Consider the following 15594-nt stretch of genomic DNA (forward strand, 5'->3'; position numbering starts at 1 on the left):
CTCCAGGTGTTCACAGCTCAGCAGCCGCGGGCCCCAGGCCTTCTGTTGAGCCAGGGGCGCCCCCTTGCAGGATGAGTGGGACCAGGATGGGCTCCCGATGGCAGCGGCACCGCCAGGTCACGCCCATGGCACGGCCAGTGTAGCGCTGGGCTCACCCCCCTGCTCGGGGCAGGTCCGAGCAGACCGGCTGGACCCCCAGCCTCAGGAGCCAGGGACTCGGGGGCCACCCCCCCCCCCCCCCGGGTCGTGAGGCCTGGGGAGAGCCCGTCCTCAGACAAGGCCTCACAGGGTGGTCTCCCAGCCGCGCCCAGAGCTGCCTCCTGGGGAATCCCCGCAGCTTCTGCAGGAATGCAAGTCCCAGGCTGCTGGCTGCCTCCCCGCACCCCCAGCTGTCCCCCAGCGGCCACAGCCGGGCCATAAACTGGAAACCCTAATGAGATCTGGGGCCGAGCCGTGTAAATTAAAGGCGGTTTATGGTTTGGAATGAGTCACTTCAGGGCTCTCTCTGGGAGCAGAGCCCGGGCCCTCCTGTCCCCACCATGCTGTTGGGGGACCCCCAGGGGGCGGCAGGCCGCCAGCCCCGGGCTTCCTCCCCGGGAGCCCCAGGTCTCCGTCAGGGCAGGGGTGCGAGCCAGCCAGGCTGGGGGACAAACGGGGTGACCCGGGAAGGACCCGCGTGGCTGAGACCACACGCCCGAGATGTTCGTCGAGTGGTCACCCGAGTTGACCCTGCGTCCCGGCGGCCGGGCTGGGCGGGTCTGAGCTGCGCCGGGGGCCGGAGGGTCGCGGCCGCACTCCCGCAGCGGGAGACGGAAGGGGTCTCCACCCGGACCTCCGGGGTCTGCGATGCTCGCGACCCCCCACCCAGGACAGGTCGCCCGCGGGTCCATCGGGGTCGCGCTCTGCTCGGGCCGGTCCCGGTCCCGTCCGCGCGGGGCGCCTGGAATTCCCCGGGTGGCCGGAGGGAAAGTGGGCGGGCGACGGCGGAGACACTGAGGGCGGGAGCCCCGGGGGGTGGGGCGGCGGCGCGGCGAGACAGAGACCTCCCCCGCGGCCTCGGGGCTCCCGGTCCCGCGTGGCCGGCGACCAGCGCCCCCTGCGGCGAAGCGCGCCTCCCCGACGCGCCCCCGGACACGCCCCGCCCCGCCAGCGCCGCCTCCACGCAGCGCCGCCCAATCGGCGGGCGGCCGGCGGGCGCGTCACGGATGCCCATTGTTATGCAAATATAACGGCGGTAAAAGGCGCCCCGGCGCGGCGGGCGGGCGAGCGAGTGCAGCGGCGCGTGGGGAGGCGCGCGGGGTCCGCGCGGGAACTGCAGCCGGAGCGAGCAGGGACCCGAGAGCGCGGCGCCGCCGCCCCGGCTCGGCCGGCCCCCGAGAGCGCCGCGCCAGCCTCCGTCGCCCGCTCGCCCGGGCGCGGCTGGATGCGGCGGGGCCCTGCGGCGGCGGCCCCCGGCCCCCAGCGCCCGGAGCGCCCAGGGGCGGCGTGCGGGGCCCGGGGGCGCCGCGCCCTCCATGCGCCCAGGCGGGCCCCGAGACAGCCGGGGGCCCGCGCCGCCGCCGCCCGCGCTGAGCCCGGCCCGCCCCGCCGCGCGCGCCCGGCGGCAGCATGAGCCAGGCCGAGCTGTCCACCTGCGCGGCGGCGCCCACGCAGCGCGTCTTCCAGGAGGCCGTGCGCCGGGGCAACACGCAGGAGCTGCAGTCGCTGCTGCAGAACATGAGCGGCTGCGAGTTCAACGTGAACTCGTTCGGGCCCGAGGGCCAGACGGCGCTGCACCAGTCGGTCATCGACGGGAACCTGGAGCTGGTGAAGCTGCTGGTTAAGTTCGGCGCCGACATCCGCCTGGCCAACCGCGACGGCTGGAGCGCGCTGCACATGGCGGCGTTCGGCGGCCACCAGGACATCGTGCTCTATCTCATCACCAAGGCCAAGTACGCGGGCGGCGGCCGGTGACGCCCGCCCCGAGCCGGCCGCGGGCCCCACGCGTGTCGCCTCTGCTGGACCTTCCCGCCAACTACCTCGGTGTGCGCCGCGGCCACGACGAGTCCGGCGCGCGCGTCTGTGCCCACGGGACCCGCGCGGCGCCCGTTCCCCGGGGCCGGCGCCCCCCCTGGCGGCCCGGGCCGGGCAGGAGCGCTTCCCACGGCCCCGCCCGCGGCCTCGCGGGTGGGGGCGGGGCGCGGGCTCTCGCCCCTTTGAAATTTGAGTCCGGCGACCAGCATGTTCGGAATCCCGCGACACCGGATCCTCCGCTGGAAATGCCGCCCCGGAGGAGGAGGCGGGTGGCGGGGACGCCGGGCTCGGGGCGCCCCCGCCCGCAGCACCGCGGCCGACGCGCCCCGGAGGAGAGCCGCGCGGTGGCCGGGGTTCGGAACTATTTATCGTGTGTGTTTGTATTTGTGGGTGAGGTTCGTGCGCTTGATTCCTTTCTGTTTGGGAAACACTGCGCGTGGTTACGGGGAAGATGCATTTTTTTCCTGGTCTCACAGCTGAAAACTTGAGTCTGTCCTTTCGGGGTTGCACTGAGCACCGCCCGCCGGCCTTCCTTGCTGCTTCCTCTCGCCTGGCTCTCTCCCCGCTCCTTCCCTCCCCCTCCTGGCCCCTCCCCCTTCTACCCCTGCCCCTCCGCCCCCTCCCCCTCCTTCCCCCTCCCTCGTCTGCCCCCTCCCCTCCCCCCTCTCCCCTCTCTTGCCCCCCGCCCCCTCCCCCTTCTCACACACACGGCTCCGTGTGAGTTTGGGAAGCCCTAGGCCGCCTCCCCAACCTGGTTCTCTGCTGAGTCCGCGGGAGGACCCTGGGCGCCGGGCGGGCGGTGATGGGGGGGTGGGGCGTCCCTGGTCTCGAGCCCTGTGAGAGTGAACAGTCGGTTGCACACTTTTTAAAAAAAGTAAATGGATTTGCCACGATTATATGTCATAACATTTATGACAATATAAACTATTAACATATTGTAAGCCAAGTGCTAGGTGTATTTTGTGAATCTTGGTTATAACCCCATTTTAAAGGGCGTTGTGTAGGCAACAGTGTACCCATATTTATATTTTTATAAAATGCCTGTAAGACTGTGAATCGCTTGTGCTAATGGCCGAGTTGAAGGACTGTTTGCCCTTCCTCGGCCTCCCGGGGTTTCAGGAACCCGATTCGAACCCCAAAATCCTGCCGGGGTGGAGGGGCCGGGACGGCCGCGGGGGGGAGGGGAGGGGGCGGTGCTTCCGCGTCGCTCTCTGTCGGGGAGGCCTCCCCGGCCCCCCTCGGTCCAGTTTCCTATGCAGCCCCACACCCCTGGCTGTTTTGATCCCGAGAAATAAAAGGGGACTGAATTATTCACATTTAAATGAGGCTCCCTGGGTGGAAGTGCTGCTGACCCTCCCTGCGAAAATGGGGGGCACTTGAGGACACAGGTGGGGGGGCCTCACCGTCCTGGCTGCGGCCGAGCCCCGTCAGGAGAACATGCTGATGACGGGCCGCAGGCGCGGGGCGGAGGCACAGATTGCTCCACAAGGAGTTTTTCTGTATATTTTTTTCTAGATGCAAATAACGTTTTAATTATGTTAATTAATGTCAAGACTGTCTAGGCTTATGGAAGCTGTGTGTGGGCCCGGTCTGATCTTCTAACTGGATGAAGCCTGCAGCCCATCCCGCGTGTACGATACCCTGTAGCCCAGCGTGGGAAATTTGTCAATAAATTTTTCATTGATCTTTTTATATTAAAAAGCAAAAGGGTTGTTGGTGCTTCTTGGGCTGGGCCCGGGGTCCGGCTGCACAGTGCCTGGCTCGCTTTCACCTCCCGACGGAGCCGGCTCCGGGCTCGGCCAGACCCTCTGCGGCCCCTGGGCCACACGCAGGCCTCGGAGGGGCCAGGGCGCGGTTGGCACCCTGAGCGCAGCGCTTCCTCCGCTCCCTGCAGAGCCGCTGAGGTCTCCGCGGGGGAACTTCTGCTCCGAGCTCTTCCCTGACCCCCAGCCTGAGAGGTGAGGTCGAGGGGGACCCTCTCCGGCTGCTGCACAGAGGGGCATCTTCTAAATCTGGGGGAACATCATGGTTGCTCGCTCCTGACAAGGGGGGCCCTTCTCTCTGACCCCGGGGGGTGGCGTTCGGGAGCTGAGGAGGCCGGCCCTGGAGCCGGCCCCTCCCGGGAGAGCACAGCCCTGAGCTGGACGCGTGGAGCCTCGGGGAGCAGTGACTGTGTCTGCACCTGCTGAGCGGAGCTGGGGGTCCCTCCGGGGCCCCTGGGGAGGGCTGGACGCCCACCAGCAGGATCCCCCGGCGGCTCCAGGCCCCGCGCTGAAGGCTCTCTGCTCCCTGGTCAGCAGGTCGGACACAGGCCACTCCCGCTCCCGCCCTGTCACCCTCCAGGCCTTCCCAGCGCTGGTGTCAGGCATTTCCTGTCCGCCCAGCTGCCTCCTGCCACCTGCAGAGGTGAGTGGACTGTTGGATGCAAATAAGCCTGGGGGAGGGGTCCTGGCCGCGGGGCAGGGAGAGTGGCCGCAGGAACCCGGAAGTTGCGGTCCCTGGAGCCCGAAGTTGGCCTGGGCACCGTGGGCAGCCCATGGGCATGGGGGCTGGGCCTCCTCTGCCCGCCCACAGCACTTGGCCACCGTGGTCGGGGTGCCATCTGAAGACCAAGGTAGCGCTGGTTTGGGCCTTAGCCTGGGGGGGGGGGGGGTGCACGGCCCTGACTGTCCTCTCCTTGGGGTCTCCCTGGTGAAAAGGCAGCCTGGGGGGAGGCCTGGGAGCTGGGGGGCTTTCTAGGCACGTGGCTGCCGCTGGGGGAGACGGGGGCTCCCTGAGGCCTCTGCTCAGAGACGCCACCAAAGCCTTGCTCAGTCCCACGAGGGGGGCCTGGTGGGTTCCTGCTGCCTCTGCCCAGGGCCTGTCTGTGCACAGACCCCCTTCCAGTCTGGTCCCCGCAGCAGCGAGGGGCGCCGGGGACAGGCTGCCCTTTCACCGGCAGAGCCCAGGGGAGCGGCCCCTAAACCAGGTTCACCCCCCACGGGGTCAGGGGGCAGCACACAGGCGTGTGTCCTCCCCTCCCAGGCCTGCGGGAGCGGAAGAGACTCCGGGTGCGGGGAGGCACAGCGGCCCGGGGTCTGCAGGTGTGGGGGGCATGAGGGTCCCGCCAGGCCACAGGAGACCCAGGGGGCGGTCTGGTGGGCAGGGGCTGGGCGGCGGGGACCCTGGAGTGGCCGCCATGGAGAAAGGAGACAGACCAGATGGACGAGGACCGGCCCACCCCACGGCTTCAGCCAAGAGCTCGCGAGCCCGTCCAGCTGCTCCCTGGCCCCGGGCGCCCGCCGGGAAGGACTCTGCTGGGAAGGACGCCGGGGCCGGAGGCCAGGAAGTCGGTCCGCAGGCGGCAGGTGGGAGCCGGGAGGAGGGAGGCAGGTTTTGGGGGACCAAGGGCGGGAGCCAGGGAGACGGTTAGGGGGGCAGAGGGGCTGCCCTCGGGGTCTGTCCCCCAGGGGCCTTGCAGCTCAGCACAGACGGGGTGCACACTGGCCCGGGGCGCGGCCCTGTCCCGCTGACCCGGGAGCCCGCAGAGGCCTGGGGGCTGAGGCCGGTAGGAGGCCGGTGCTGGGCGGCTGGGCACAAAGCCTGAGCCAGGGGGTGCGGTGCAGGGGGGTCTGGGAGCCCCTGGACGGCCCCGCCCTCCCGCACCTCCCGCCGCCCACGCGGACCCCGGGCCCCTGCCCGCACCCCTCCGGGTGGCGCATTCTTCCGCTCCGGGTCGGACTGTCCGCCCGTCCGTCTGTCGGTCTTTCTTCCGTCGCCCTCTCCGAAGCCGCGGCCCATTCACTGCGGAGGCCTCTGCCCTTTCCTCCCGTCCGCCGGCGAGCAGCTGCCATGCTAATGAGGGGGCGGGGCCGGGGAGGGGGCAGCGGAGGGGGCGCCTGGGGGTTGGGGGGCTGGGGCTGCGGGCGGCAAGGGGAGCCCGGCCGGTCGGGCGGGGGGTCGGCGTGGGGAGCCCGGGGAGGGTCGCGGGGGTGGGGCAGCGGGAGGAGCCCCGCCGTGAGGGCCTGGCAGGAGGGGGTGCGGCGCTCACAAAGGCCCCATCTTTGTGTTCAGGGCCCGCGGGGGGGGGGGGGGGGGCTGCCTGCGTCCGGACACCCTTCCCGGCGCGGGTGGGTGTGAGCCGTAGGGACCAGCTGTCATCTGTGTCCTGGGGTCACGGCCTGGACCCCGCGGCTCGACCCGCCCCCCCCCCACGGCGTCCACCAGACGCTGCTGTGCGTGGGGCGTGAGTGCGCCCCGCGTGGGTGGGGGTCTGACAGCCCTGCGCGCCCCCAGGACTCGGGGGTTGGACGGTGGGGGGAGCCCCCAAAGGCGACGCCTGAGGACCCCAGGCCTGGCGAGACGGTGGGGGGTGGAGAAGGGGCCCCACGGGAGCCGGGGATCCTCACTGCCGCTCCCCCCCCGCCCCGGCGCCCGAGGAGCAGCGGGGGGTGGGGGGCGGGGACCCTGTGCCTGCTTCTTGGGCCCGCCCCGCTCCCCACACCCCGGGCGGGAATTCCACGAGTGGGGGTGGCGGCATGTCTGCAGGGGGCGCGGGGCTTTGGGGTGACGCCCCCGGGAGCTCGTCCCCCTCCATTGGCCGAGGACCGCGCGGCTTGGGCGGTGCTGCCGCCTCGTGGCCGCGGCAGGAACTGCGCCGGGGCCGGCGTCCGAGGCTGCAGGACCCGCGGGCCCCCGGCCGACGGCGCCCTCGGGCCGCGCTCCGCACCCCCTCGATGGTTCGGGTCGGGAGCTGGCGCCCCGCTTCCTGGAGCCCAGCGCCCGCCTCCTGGCAGGTACCGGGGTGCGTCTGGGTTTGCCGGCTGGGAGGAGCCCCGCGGCGGGCAGGGGCCGGCGGGCGGCGGGAGGAGCTCGTGAGGCGCCGGGCGGGGAGCCCCCAAAAGCATTCCGATGGGCGTGGCCAAGCCGAGGCCAGCTCTGAGCGGAGCTGCGAGGACAAGACGGGAGGTGCAGGGCGCCCAGGAGAGAGCGGAGGGTGAGGGGCCAGGAGGGGCCCAGTCGCGCCGGGATGACCTGGGGCCCGGGGCCGTCTTCTGAGGGACAGCCCTGCCCGGCCAGCCCGCGGGGCTCAGCGGCTGAGCGGTGACCTGTGAGCCAGGAGGTCAGGGTTCGAGTCCCGCTCAGGGCACAGGCCCGGGCTGCCGGCTCCATCCCCAGTGTGGGGCGGGCAGGAGGCAGCCGATTCGTGATTCTCCCTCATCATGGATGCTTCTCTCTCTCCTACTTCCTTCCTCTCTGAAGCCAATAAAAGTCTATTTTAAAAATAAAGTGACAGCCCCGACCTGACAGCGTGTGGAGCCGGGACGGGAAGGGCTGGCATCGCGGCCGGCCAGGTGGGCAGGGCAGGCAGGACCCACCGCCTGGCAGGGAGGGCTCTGGGGATGGCACCGCCCTCTGACTCAGGAAAGGGCAGGGAGGGGACCCCCAGTGGCTCCGGCTTCTGCAGGCCCCACAAGGAAACCAGACCCACGGCCGGGGACACAGCCCATCACCGTCTGCTCCGGCGACTGGCAACGGGCGCCGCCCTCCTTTGGGGTCAAACGGGGAAGGAGCACGCTCCGGGCCCACGAGTGGACAGGCAGCGGGACACGGATCCCACCCAGCTCCGTGGACACGGCACCATGTGTCGCACCTCAGGACACCCAGGAACCGTCGGGCCCAGTCACGGGGTGCTACCAGGTCACCCCACGGAGCCTGGGCCGCAGCAGAGGGGGCCGGAGCGGGGGGGCGAAGCTGGGGGGGGAGGTTGGCTTGGGACCTGCAGGCGCTTCGGGCCGTCACCCTCACCCCCCGCCCAGGAAGTGCCCGTGCTGGGCGTGTGCAAGGAGGAACTCGCTGGTTCGAAGCCACACCCGCTCAGATGGAGCCTGCAGACCCCAGTTACCGGGGCGCATCCCCCGCGGGGAGAACCCACCCAGGGTCTGTGGTGTCCTCCTGATACCCTGTGGGCCAGAACCCCAAGGGAACCAAGCCCAAATGTTCCACCAACTTCCCAGAGAGACGACGAAATGCAAACTAGCAGAGCCGTGTCTCCGCTGGGCGGGCCTGGCATTCCTGCTACCGGCGCCTCAGATCCAACCATTGAGTCCACGTTCCAACCAACAGCACGGGGCAGGGACAGGTCACTAGCGTCCTCCCCTTCCAGGGCACTTCTGGGACTTGCTCTTGCTGCATCCCCTGGGCTAGGATTTGTCACATGACCAAGCTCTACTAGGGAGGCTGGGAAATGTAGTCTGTTGTTTAAAAAAAAAAAAAGTACCGCCCTCGCCGGTTTGGCTCAGTGGATGGAGCATCGACCTGCAGACTGAAGAGTCCCAGGTTCAGTTCCGGCCAAGGGCACAGGCCCGGGTTTCGGGCGATCCCCAGTCAGGGGCGTGCAGGAGGCAGCCGATCAATGATTCTCTCATCGATGTTTCTATCGCTCCGCCTCCCTTGCTCTCTGAAATCAATAAAAATATATTTTTTTAAAAAAATAGGTATTTGTTAAGCAAAATGGGTTTATTCCAAAATGAAAAAGAATTATAATTCAGGAAGTGCAGGCTTGTGGTGACCATGCCCCACCTGTCCCAGCAGTGAATGCTCTGTTATAAATGAGGGGGCGCCTGGAGGGGCTGGTACAGAGAGTCCCTGAGAGGAGACGGGTCTGGGAAGGCAGTGGCTTCTCACTGGCTGAGCTGTTGCCAAGCGGGGAGAAACCCTCCGCCGGGTGGGCTAGTGACGGAAAAGGTCCGATGGAGAAGCAGGTGTCTGCTGTTTGCGGTGATTGGCAAACACTGGTGAGTCCCCCAGGAGGACCTTCCCAATCCAAAAACAAGGAGGGCTCTGCTTAAGAACCTGCACATATTTGGTCAAAACTCTGCAGCTGAAAATGGGCTCAGAGAAGGGCAGGTGGGGTTAGGGAGAGATGAGTAGTCACCCATGCCTCCCATAGTGGATTCAAAATCCAGGCTCTCCATGCTGTGTACTTGGCCTTACTCTTCCCAATGATAATGCACACGGCACCCAGCCGCAGCGGTTTGTGGGAAGAACTTTCTAAGAACTGAAACTGCTGTGCATGTGAAAAAAAAACACTAACTCTAACCCTAACCCTAAACCTAAACCTAAGGCTAAGCCTAACCCAAACCCTAACCCTAACCCTATCCCTATCCCTAACCCTAACCCTAACCCTATCCCTAACCCAAACCCTAACCCTATCCCTAACCCAAACCCAAACCCTAACCCTAACCCTATCCCTATCCCTAACCCTAACCTTAACCCTATCCCTAATGCAAACCCTAACCCTAACCCTATCCCTAACCCAAACCCTAACCCTAACCCTAACCCAAACCCTAACCCTAACCCTAACCCTATCCCTAACCCAAACCCTAACCCTAACCCTAACCCAAACCCTAACCCTAACCCTAACCCTATCCCTATCCCTAACCCTAACCCTAACCCTATCCCTAACCCTAACCCTATCCCTATCCCTAACCCTAACCCTATCCCTATCCCTGACCCTGACCCTGACCCTATCCCTGACCCTGACCCTGACCCTGACCCTGACCCTGACCCTAACCCTATCCCTAACCCTAACCCTATCCCTAACCCAAACCCTAACCCTAACCCTAACCCTATCCCTAACCCTAACCCTAACCCTATCCCTATCCCTGACCCTGACCCTGACCCTGACCCTGACCCTAACCCTAACCCTATGCCTAACCGTAACCCTAACCCTATGCCTAACCCTAACCCTATCCCTAACCCTAAGCCTATCCCTAACCCTAACCCTAACCCTAACCCTATACCTAACCGTAACCCTAACCCTATGCCTAACCCTAACCCTAACCCTATCCCTATCCCTGACCCTGACCCTGACCCTGACCCTAACCCTATCCCTATCCCTATCCCTGACCCTGACCCTGACCCTGACCCTGACCCTGACCCTATCCCTATCCCTGACCCTGACCCTGACCCTGACCCTGACCCTGACCCTATCCCTATCCCTGACCCTGACCCTGACCCTGACCCTGACCCTGACCCTGACCCTATCCCTATCCCTGACCCTGACCCTGACCCTGACCCTGACCCTGACCCTGACCCTGACCCTATCCCTGACCCTGACCCTGACCCTGACCCTATCCCTGACCCTGACCCTGACCCTGACCCTGACCCTGACCCTATCCCTAACCCTAACCCTAACCCTATCCCTATCCCTGACCCTGACCCTGACCCTGACCCTGACCCTGACCCTGACCCTGACCCTGACCCTGACCCTAATGATAATTGAAACCTCGCTCAGTATTTGCAAGGGCGTCTGACCCCACCCCGCTCTGCCCAGCGTGGATCAGCGGAAGGAACGACTGAGTCCTCCCGGACGGCAGTGCCCGGCTCACTGGCTGGGCACACAATGCCATCCTGACCCCTGGCACCTGGGCAGCCCCAGGGAGCCCGAGGTGGGTCTGGCCTTTGGCCCTGGGATTGTGCCCGGATGCAGGATGGGCACAGCCTGGCCCCGCCCTGGGCTCCACGGCAAACACGGTATTTGTGCTCTTGCTGCCCCGCAGGCGGGCAGTGCCGGAGCCGGTGCCCGCGCGGGGGGGGGGGGGGGGGGGAGGGCGGAGGGTGTGGGTGAGACCGCCCCAGCGCCGCCTCCCGCCCCCATCTCAGGGGTACTCAGTAACCAGCACTTCGGGCTCTCAGGCCCCGGCTCCATTCACGCTCCTCCGGGCCTCACTTTCCTCGCGGCCCGAGCTCCGTTGCGCTTCCGGCGTGTATTTCTCAGGACCCAGTAATGTGGCCAATTTCCACAAGAAAACGCAGCCCCGAGGGTGCGGCCGGTGTTGAAGATGTTTACGGCCACGAAACTAATGCCGCCATCAGCACAGGACACCCCAGCCCCCCCCCCCCGGCCCCCGTCCGGCCCCCCGAGTCCGGCCCGGAGACGGTGCCCGCACCAGGAGCTCCCCCCACCATGCCTGCAGATTCGCCCGTGTTGGTGCGTGTTAGTAACTTCTGGGGGAGGGGAGGGGCAGGGGGGAGGAGGAGGGGGGAGGGGAGAGGGGGAGGGGGAGGGGGAGGGGAAGGGGGGAGGGGAGGGGGAGGGGAGGGGGAGGGGAGGGGCTTCTTTTTCTTCTTTCTGTTGTTGTCACTAGAAAAATCGGGCTGAACGCACAGGATTGTTTCCATCGGGAGTTTTTGAGTCGACAGCGTTATCTTCCTGGGTTAAAGCTCTTTTTAGCCCTCAGAGCGGGAGGGAGAGGGAGAGAGACATGGCTGAGAGGGAGTCGCCCACGCTGCTCTGCCCTGACCAGGAATCCAACGCCCCTCCTGGGTCCGATGGACGCCAGCCACGGAGTCACACTGGCCTGGCCGGGCGACAAGATGATGGTAAACGTTCGTTTGGAAAGACAAAGGACAAAAATAAAAAGACAAAACAGTCCTAAAATAAAGCGCAAAGTGAGAGGATTTCGAAGACGTCAGGACTTGCCTGGAATCGACCAACAACAACGACACTGAGACGTGCGGACCCGGAGACGCCCCCCACGCCCTGAGCGATCTCGGCAAGTGCGCAAGCCCCGCTCACGTGGCCGAGCGTCTCCCCGACATCACCAACACCCCCACATCTGTCACCAACACCCCCACGCCCGTCGCCAACACCCCACGCCCGTCGCCAACGCCCCCACGCCCGTCGCCAACACCCACGCCCGTCGCCAACACCCCACGCCCGTCGCCAACACCCCACATCTGTCACCAACACCCCCACGCCTGTCGCCAACGCCCCCACGCCCGTCGCCAACGCCCCCACGCCCGTCGCCAACACCCCCACGCCCGTCGCCAACACCCCCACGCGGAGTGGCGGTGGCTCAGCCTCATGTCGCAGCCCCTAGGGAACCGAGCTCAGGACGGTCCCGGCCTAAACGCCAGGCGCAGGCACAGAGATCAGGACCGAAGAGCCGCTCGGCGACCCTGGGCAGGTGCGTCTGAGAGACGACGCAGTGCCGTTGCCCTGAAGCAAACGCACAGCAGACAGCTCCCCAGCAAAGCGGGTTTATTCCAGAACGAGAAAGAGTCGCAGTTCGGGAGCCAGCCCAGTGCCAACCAGCGGCCGGCGCGGCTCAGGGGCCGAGCGTCGAGCTAGGAACCGGAGGTCACGGTTCGATTCCCGCTCAGGGCACAGGCCCGGGGCGCGGGCTCCATCCCCAGTGGGGGGCGTGCAGGAGGCGGGCGACGGATGATTCTCTCTCGTCATGGATGTTTCTCCCTCCCTCTCTCAACCAGCCGAACAGCAGAGCCGTGTTGCGGGGCCGAAGCAGGGAGCGGGGGCCTGGGCCCCGGGGCCTTGGGGAGAAGCCTGGGCAGATAGCCTGCCCCAGCAGGACACCGGCCTGGGCAGGGGCAGCAGCTGTCCGCACGGGGCGTCCAGGCCAGCGGGAAGCACACAGACCATGAGTGAGCCGCTGACACCCAGGAAACCCGTCACCCACACGCCCACGGTCCGCGCCGCCATCACACACGCCCAGCCCGGCGGACGGGCTCCCCGGGCTGCACTCCGCACAGCGGACAGTGCGGTCCCAGCCTCGGCACACCCTCCCCCACGGCCAACTGTGCCACCTCCTCCCACGGCCGACTGTGCCATCTCCCCACGGCCAACTGTGCCATCTCCCCCCACGGCCGACTGTGCCACCTCCCCCACGGCCGTCTGTGCCATCTCCCCCCACGGCCGACTGTGCAATCACCCCCCACGGCCAACTGTGCCATCACCCCCCACGGCCGACTGCGCCATCTCCCCCACAGCCAGCTGTGCCATCTCCCCCCACAGCCGACTGTGCCACCTCCTGCTGGGGCCGAGGGCTGGGGCCTGTCCCGTGTCGGGAGCGGGGCCTCCGGCGGCGGCAGGGCTGTTACGAGGCTGAACGGGAGCTGCTTGTATGGAACCAGTCACAGCCGAGCGCCCCCAAGCCTCGCCACCGACGCCAGCCTGGCCCGGTTGACGCGCAGGACGCCAGGAGGCCTGTGGTCCAGGTGCAGCCTGGGGCTCCCATCCGACGCTGAAACATCGAACCCAGGTTGGGACAAGCCGCCCTTTCCCGGGAACCTCAGGCCCTTAGAGGCGAAGAGCTTTACGGAGGCTCCTGGCTCCTGCCCCGTTGGGACCGGCACATGTGAGGGTCAGAGGGGCCTCAGGAAGCCGCGGCCTGTGTCCCGGTGACTCATTTCCTCCCCCGTGAAGGCAGGGGCAGCGCGTCACGGCCGGGCCCGCAGAAGGCGCCTGAGGCAGTTCCAAGAAAGGCTCCTGTCGGCTGGACGAGGCCAGCGGCGTGGGGCCAGGAGCTGGGTGTCCGGGAGGTGTCGCCGGGGAAGCCGCGTCCCGGAACAGGTGCTGGGCCCGGGCGCCCGAGTCCGGTGATCTCGGTGGCGGGTGCGGAGCCGGGCGGCTCGAGGAGACGGAGGAGACGCACGGCTGGACGAGGCTCCGAGTTCCGCTGGAATCTGGAAGGACGTGCGGAGGGCGCTGCCAAGTCAGCTGCAGCCTGAAAACTAGGAATTTAGCTGCTTCGCTTTCCATCCATCCTGACACATTTACTGCTTTGAGAGAAACATCACGTGAGAGAGAAGCAGTGATGGTGCCCTGACCGGGGCTCCAACCCACAACCTAGCTGTGTGTCCTGACCGGGGTTCGAACCGGCACCTTCCTGGTGTACGGACGACACTCCGGCCCAGTGAGCCGCCGGCCAGGCAGCCACCTCCTCCCAGCACGAGACGTGCCTGCTCACCGCCTCTGCGGTGGACACGGCTGCCCCTCCGTCCTGGTCTGAGAGGAGGGACCGGTCCCTGTCGGCCCCTTCTCACCGGTGAAGGTCCCCCCCTGGGAGGCACAGCCAGACGCGCCTTAAAAACCGTCTGAGGTCGCCTGGCCGCGTGGCTCAGCGGTTGAGCGTCAACCTTTGAACCAAGAAGTCAGGGTTCAATTCCCGGTCAGGGCACAGGCCTGGGTGTGGGCTCGAGCCCCAGTGGGGGGCGTGCACGATTCTCATCACTGATGTTTCTATCTCTCCCTCTCCCTGTCCTTTCATCTCTGAAATCAATAATAATAATAATAAAAGTATATAGAAAAGAAAAAATTATTAAAAAATAAATAAAGCGTCTGAGGCCGGTGGTAAGAGTCACGCGGGCTCATCGGGCTCCCGCAGAACTTCGCTCCAATCAACAGGTTCCGGGAAAGGCCGCGGGGTTGCCCTTGGTGGTCAGGCCAGCGCTCCAGCTCTAGGATTTTGCCGAAAGTTAGGGAGGAGGAAGGGGTGTTTTTTTCCTCCTTTTTTAAAAAATGAGCCATAATCCCAGGAACTCGTTAATCTTTATATTTTTTATTTTTAAATTGAGGTAACGTTGGTTAATACGATTCGATAAATTCCAGGTGTAGGACACTAACTGGACCTCTGTCTGGGCTCCGCACTCACCACCCAGTCCCGGCTCCTTCCATCACGCGCTGGGCCCCCCCTCCCCGCGTCCAGGCGCTGACATGCGCAGAGCAGCGCCTTCTGGGCCGAGGGAACAGCCTGAGCCGGAACCGTGGCCGGTAAATGACGCCTCAGTCAAGCTGTTTTTTAAAAATAAATAAAACAAAAAGCTACCACATTACAAATCTTTCTTAAAGAAATGAAACCAGAGTGATTAGGGTTATACCGCTGGGTGGTTAGAGTGCAAGGAAAACAAGGTCATTGTCTTAAAAGTTGGGAGCTACTGGCTGGGGGCAGTGAGCAGCGGGCCGAGGGGGACCGGGGACGGTGGGCGCCCTGTTTCTCAGTGGCGGGTGCGTCTGCTTCCTGATAAGATCGGGGTATTCATCTGTGTGACACACGCCTCGGTGCGCTCGTCCCACCAGCCGCCCTTCACAACCCCAACCAACATCGCACGGATCCGGATAAACGCAACGGGGGGAGCACAAGCTCCATCGAGGCGCCACCGGCCTCAGCGAGATGGGTCCCGTCCACCTGCAGGCAGGGCGGGTGCAATGGCCCCGACGTTTGCCAAAGGGGGTGACAAAACCAAGTTCTAATGAAAAGCCGAGCCAATCGGCTCCTGAAGAGACGGCACCAGCAGCAGAGCCTCCTGTAGACAAGGAGGCCCCAGGAGGCGCCAGGCGGGACCACGCGGCTGGGAGCTCCGCCTGCAGAGGGTCCTGACCTGGGGGTGAGGGTCCTGACCTGGGGGTGAGGGCCCTGACCTGAGGGTGAGGGTCCTGACCTGCGGGTGAGGGCCCTGACCTGGGGGTGAGGGCCCTGACCTGGGGGTGAGGGTCCTGACCTGGGGGTGAGGGCCCTGACCTGGGGGTGAGGGCCCTGACCTGGGGGTGAGGGTCCTGACCTGGGGGTGAGGGTCCTGACCTGCGGGTGAGGGTCCTGACCTGGGGGTGAGGGTCCTGACCTGGGGGTGAGGGCCCTGACCTGGGGGTGAGGGTCCTGACCTGGGGGTGAGGGTTCTGACCTGGGGGTGAGGGTCCTGACCTGGGGGTGAGGGTGGGCAGGAGCTGGAGGAGCTCCAGGGGTAACTGCCAACCCACTAAGGAGAAAGATGAAGCACCGTTTTGGGGGGACCACTACC

The 15594-nt window shown here is 66.0% G+C and overlaps 1 protein-coding gene across 1 annotated transcript; it reads left to right on the forward strand.

Moving 5' to 3' along the window:
* The first annotated feature begins 269 nt into the window (after window positions 1–269).
* Window positions 270–2482, forward strand: LOC118655302 (NOTCH regulated ankyrin repeat protein). Its single transcript, XM_036306962.1, has one exon. It carries the CDS (start codon window positions 1609–1611, stop codon window positions 1951–1953), a length of 345 nt encoding a protein of 114 aa, XP_036162855.1. The 5' UTR covers window positions 270–1608; the 3' UTR covers window positions 1954–2482.
* The last annotated feature ends 13112 nt before the right edge of the window (window positions 2483–15594 follow it).

Source organism: Myotis myotis, unplaced genomic scaffold (assembly GCF_014108235.1).
Source record: "Myotis myotis isolate mMyoMyo1 unplaced genomic scaffold, mMyoMyo1.p scaffold_m19_p_44, whole genome shotgun sequence".
In the NCBI taxonomy this organism is placed as follows: Eukaryota; Metazoa; Chordata; class Mammalia; order Chiroptera; family Vespertilionidae; genus Myotis; species Myotis myotis.